General features: G+C 34.9%; 1 protein-coding gene across 1 annotated transcript; it reads left to right on the top strand.

Moving 5' to 3' along the window:
• The first annotated feature begins 581 nt into the window (after positions 1-581).
• Positions 582-1,807, top strand: LOC133196421 (uncharacterized). The gene is made up of 3 exons (XM_061332315.1): positions 582-781; positions 1,151-1,309; positions 1,415-1,807. The coding sequence occupies exons 1-3, from the start codon at positions 697-699 to the stop codon at positions 1,636-1,638; spliced, it is 468 nt and encodes a 155-aa protein (XP_061188299.1). The 5' UTR covers positions 582-696; the 3' UTR covers positions 1,639-1,807.
• Positions 1,808-5,948: the final 4,141 nt, after the last annotated feature.

Genomic DNA, 5,948 nt, shown 5'->3' with positions numbered 1-5,948 from the left:
GGCACATGCTATCAGAGAGATTTACTGTGAATTTGCGTTATTCATTTTGAGGGAAATTCTTTCGAACATTTTTTTTTAATTTTCTTTTGGTGTGAAATATGCCATGTGGTTTTGTTCTGTAGTAAAGAGACAAAAATATATTAAGGGTTGTACTTGTTAACGAGTAATCAGTTCCACGGATGGTTTTTTAATATTCCAGATTGTCATCTCATTAATAGATTAGCGATACCCTCGGACAAAGTTCCAGTTGTTTGATGTATGTTTTGTCAAATCATCTACTTGATCAAACAACTGATCCTGTCTAAAAATCCCTCTTTAAGATGGATTTGCAGATTACAGTGACCCGAACAATAAGTGCATTATTTTTTTTAACTGTAAAAATGATAAACTTTTAAATTATGAAACCTTAAAATATCAAAAGCTATATATATTCAGAATTAAATAAAAAAAAAAAAACAGCAACAAAGTCTAATTTGAATTGAATTTTTTTTTCTCATACATATGCGATATCATTAACTGCGATTTAAATAAATTTGCGTGTTCTAATTAAAGTCAGTGTGTCACTTGTTCATTAAGTGTGACCAAGATTATATTTTTAGATAAGATTTTTGTCAACTGTGATTTTTCACGCGAGAATTTTCGAGATCAAGTTTCGGTCAACTGCGAGGACAAAGGCTTTGCTTTGTTTTAAACTACATGTTTTCTTTGTTTGAGAGCAATCCACTAAAATGGATTTTAGTTTTCGTTTTTCTTGATTTTGCAATAAGCATAAATTCTACAGGTAAGTTAATGTTTTCCATTCTTGATTTCTATTTTTTAAATGTTCCTATGCCCTGTCATTGCATATACAATTGTCTTTTATATTGCGTTGTAGAATTCTGGGGAAAAACATGATAGTTGCAGTATAAGTCTAAGAACAAATCTAGTGGTAATTAAAAAAAACAAAAAACATCTGATCGGTATGTCTTGATATTGATAGTTTTTGATTTGCCTGTAGACATAGTAGTAACATAGAAGTTTCTCTACCAATATCAAAATAATGTTTGTGTGTTTTTTAAAAATATTTATTTTTCACATAATCCTTTAATGATATGGTGAGTGACAGTTCGACTTTTACAATATCTGCAGTATAATTATTTTCATATTACAGATATTCAATTGGTAACATGGGAATCCTGGGGAGAGTGTAACGTCACTTGTGGCCAGGGTCATCAAACAAGGTCACGCACATGCCCCGACTTAAAAACCATAAATAACTGTTCGTTGTCCAGCTCAGAAATCCGAATTTGCTTTGGAAGGCTTTGTATTGGTGAGTCATTAATAAAAAAAAGTTTTGTAATATTGAGAGCTCAAACTGTATTCAATAATATCAACGAATTTCTAAAAAAAAAAAAAAAAACTGTTCTTATTTTAGGAAAAACAAATTCTTCAAGAAATCACAAAGAATCTAGAGAGGATAATGACGAGGCAAGCGGTAATGCCATAAATAGCGCTGTTTATAGCTCGTTGATCTTCATCCCAGGAATCATTGGTTTCGTTTTTGTTTGTATACGAACGCATCGTAAAACAAAAATGGAAGAACAACGATTGAAGGATATGGAGAGACGTAAACTTTCCCTTCAAGATGACGTGACATGACGTATTGTTTTGAGATCGGTTCCGAGATTGCAAGGGTATAACTTTGAAGTACGTGAAAAAGAAATACTTGCTCTGCGAGGGGATATTGTTAAAGTGTTTTAATTGACTTAGAAGAGTTTCACTCTTCAAGTTTTGTATGTTGATTTTGAAATAGAATTTCGAACTATTATTTTTTCAGTCTTCGTCCTTTATTTCAATTAATATATTATATTCATGTTATATGTGCAGTAAAAAATGCAAGATATAAATAAAATAATGCCTTTTTATTGTAAAATTACATCTGGAAAAATTTCTGATTATTCGTTGTATTATGAAATCCTTGTTTAGAAATAATTTGTAAGAATAATAAAAAAAAAATATGTCATTCATCAATGAAATCGCCAAAAAAAAATTGAAAGTAAGTCTTTTAATACCCTGAAAGATTTTCTCTCAATAACTTCAAAATAATTCTGAAAATATAACCAGGCAAGCTCTTAGGAACACAAAGTACTGAAAGTCGATGTACACAGGGAGCTAGGGGTGCTGCAATACAATGTATACGCTTTTTTGTTTTAAAACCTTAAAAAAAGACTCGCCTAATTAAACGATTACAAATTATTGGCAAAAATCTCGAGCCCTTTTATCCTTAATGGAAACGAGGATTAGTGTTTGTAATTAGACTCTGGAGACCAAAATTAATGATCGAGGGATTTGTTTTCAACTGGATTTGGACGAAAGTTTCAAATCCAACGCAGATGTGATGAAAAACATTACAACTAATGAGACCCCCACGTAACACAGAATTCAAGACAAATATCTGAAACTACAAACTTTTAATATTCCGTAGAAGAGAAAGTAAATAATAAAACAAAATAACCAGGACGTACTTTTTTTTATATGATATGGTTGACTTTGTCAGAGTTAAAAATGAACATCTAAAACTGATGAGATTTCATTTCAAGAAACCAGAAAACAATTGAGGACAAAGAATACCCCATACGTCTGTCATTATTATTTACAGACATTAACCCAATAAAAGCAGAAAATGAAAAATAGTAAAATACATTGTATCTTTAAACATTGAATACTTAATATAAAGATTTTAGTCAGTATTATCTTACTCATCGTCGCAAACCACAGCCAAATTGTACGATCCTCTCCCATTCTGGCAGTGGTTGAGAAGAGAATATTTCGTAGCTCATTCAAATATTAACCAATGCGAGTTAAGCATAGTCGGAAAATGATAAATGTACGACCTTTCAATACGCAAGCGCAGTTTACGTAACATTCCTTGTTTATTTTTAATTTCAATCGCGATAAAACTAATTATTTTCATTTTTTTTTTCATTGGTCAACACGAGTCACACTATGGGGGCGTAATTTTCAAGATTACAATTACGATTACGAGCAAGGTAGGAGAGAGCTACATGCGGACTCCGGACCGTGGCTTGAGACAATGTAATTCACTTTAAAATACGGACATGAATCGAATCAGTTATTTTCTGTGGCTTCAACAAAATACCGGGTAACCATATGGACTTTTTGTACAAGCCTACAATAAATATTTATAATATAACCTTTGAGATATAAACATAAATTTTGCTCAATGCACAATAACTTCTATAAAGAGAACATACAATTGTATCTGCAAAGTATAACAGAATTCTTAGTTGTTTCCGCTAAAAGAAATGCTTAAGACCATTACTTTTGAACTTTGATATTTACGTCGAAACCAAAACACGCCGACTAGAGAGTGACAATTTAGTATATATTTGACTGTGGCAACAGAGGTATAGCCTGGAGAAAATTTTGAGCAACAACTACAATGGCCATCACCTTAGAGAACTGACTCCTGGTCATGACAAATCGGGTATGCAAACACAACAAATGTGTGACCTAGTATATATAATTTTCTCTATATATCCCTTTTCAGTCCACTGATAAGACATCTGGATCACTTCAGGTCTTATTTCACTTATTCATCTCCACCTCTTTAATTTTTCACCATGAGTCCTTGGAGCTCCTCTTTTTTTCCCTTGTGAGTTCAGGTTTATCACCTGTCTTGTGATAAGCTGGATTTCTCAGGGTATGACTTATACATCTACATTTCTTTTTCATGATTACTCTCCCATTGTTATGTGGTCTGTTTCTTGAATACTTAGTTTTTATTCCGTCTGACCAGCTGGTCTTTAAAAGATTTCATCTGAGGCAGTACTAGTAGTTGATCAATGTGTCTATGGGTTGTTTACCTGGTGGTTCTCTAGTTTCTGCTCTAAATGGTAGGACTGAATAACGTTGTTCTCAGCTTTGTTCTCCCTAATATGACGTGAAGGAATAATATTTTTCTGCAGCATTTTAAAAATTAATACCACTTCAACTTAATTCACTCTAAATAATTTTTTTATTCGAGAGAACTTTATTTTTGCGCAATTACACGAGGCGGTCTGCTCGGAAAAATTTCATTCTAGCGTTTATTTTTATTAAGCTTAGGATATATACAGCAATTACCGGCAATCGTGAAAATTATGTCTCGCTTATAAATACCAAATACCTATAGCGACGCAAAAGTGTCGCAAAAATTTGTTGATCTACAGTATAATGGTTCTGGTGTATTCATCTGATCTTCCATTAACACTCGCAATATTTCCTTTATCATGATAATACTATTGTTTCAACACTTAATTTTCATAATTATGGTTTTCTTTACATTCAGACATAATACTAACTTGTTGACATCTGCTGTCATAAATGTTATTCTTTTCCTGTATTAACTTGTTGTTACTTGGGGGGGGGGGGATTGTTATCTTAAGATCGAGATCGTCCGGCTGTTGCAATAGGGTATACTGAATCCCATGTCGTTTCCCTTCTTAAGTTTCTTATTCATGACCAAGTCTTTGGTCAGTTCGAAGAGAATAGGTGTCACCATACAGCTTGTTCCATCTGATGTTAACAGTGAAGCTTTCGAAAAGTATCTCAACATGTAGATAATTGCATGACATCTTTTTGTATGAGGCCTGTATAATTCGTATTTATTTGTTCTACCGAGACTATAAAATACTTTCTCAAAGTCACTGAAATTAGCACATAAAAATGATCTCTAAGTATGGCGTCCACTTTGCGTTGAAAGCACATTGGGATTGTCTTATCAAAGTCTTTTCCAACCACTGACATTAATTAGCGAGAATTCTCCTTTACTTCCTACATTTTGAAAGGTCACCATTCTATAGTTGCTTTATGATAAAACTGTCAAACAATTCTGATAGTGCTATTTCTTCATCCCAGTTTTTTTTCCTTTTTAAAGACCGTCACGGTAACTCAGTCGGTATACAGTGCTCGCTCCGTGATCGGAAAGGCATGGGTTCAAACTCCGGCCGCGACTGACCTAAGTAGATAAAAAATTAAAGGGAGCAACTGTTCCTTCGCCAAGTGTTCGGCACTTTGAAGTGAAAGTGCTGTGGGTCTTTCGGATGAGAACTTAAAACCCGAGACCCCGTGTCACGGCAGGCGCACTACTCAGTAGCCCTGAGTGTCGAGTAAAGGTCTAAATTCATCGCAGAATACGGTGACGTTTCTCTATGTTGTTTGTTTGTTTGATGTTTAACGTCCCTCTCGAGAATTTTTCACTCATATGGAGACGCCACCACTTGCCGGTTGCGGGCTGCAAATTTTGACCTATACTCAGTACTTAGGGTCATTGAGCAGTGAGGGATCTTTTTCGTGCCAGCACCTACTGCAACACGGGATCTCTGTTTATACGATCTGATCCGAAGGACCGACCTCCACGTCCCGCAGTGGATTCGAACCCGCGACGTTAGGATTAACTCCTTACATTGCGACTCTAGAGCAAACGCTCTAACCACTGCGCCACGCGGGCGACCGTTTCTTTATGAGTGAAAATTTTTTGCACAGGACGTAAAAAAAAAAACATGCAATCAACTTGTTGTAAAAAATGTCAGTTGAAAAAGCTGAATTTACTCTGAGAGCCTCTAGAGGTATAGTGTCTGGTCCGGCTTCTATAACACACCTTAGCCTCCTAATTTTTGCTCGAGCTTGGGCTTTCAGTCTGAAATTTAGTTTTGTTGGACTTCCGTGATAATTGGTGTGTTTTTGTTGCGTCTATTGCAAAAAGTCTTTAAAATTGGTCCATGTCGGGGGGGGGGGGGGCACGCCCCTCTTTTTCTGAGAAAAAAATATTTTTGCTATAATGAATTTTCTTAAGATGCTGCCCCCGACTTTTTTTTGAGGTAAGTTTAATCACTGACAAGTTTCAGGACTAGGACAGTCAGTTAGTTTTTTTTAATATGAGAAGTTGCCTCCCCCTCCCTCTCCAC

Source organism: Saccostrea echinata, unplaced genomic scaffold (genome assembly GCF_033153115.1).
Source record: "Saccostrea echinata isolate AGI-Se365-2 ecotype Australia unplaced genomic scaffold, CSIRO_AGI_Sech_v1 ptg000030l, whole genome shotgun sequence".
NCBI classification, from domain to species: domain Eukaryota; kingdom Metazoa; phylum Mollusca; class Bivalvia; order Ostreida; family Ostreidae; genus Saccostrea; species Saccostrea echinata.
This window is presented reverse-complemented; position numbering and strand designations above follow the sequence as displayed.

Coding starts and splice junctions, on each gene's coding strand:
- LOC133196421 (XM_061332315.1), top strand. CDS start 697: ATGTTTTCTTTGTTTGAGAGCAATCCACTAAAATGGATTTTAGTTTTC. Junction 782..1,150: donor AATAAGCATAAATTCTACAG/GTAAGTTAATGT, acceptor TTCATATTACAG/ATATTCAATTGGTAACATGG. Junction 1,310..1,414: donor CTTTGGAAGGCTTTGTATTG/GTGAGTCATTAA, acceptor TTCTTATTTTAG/GAAAAACAAATTCTTCAAGA.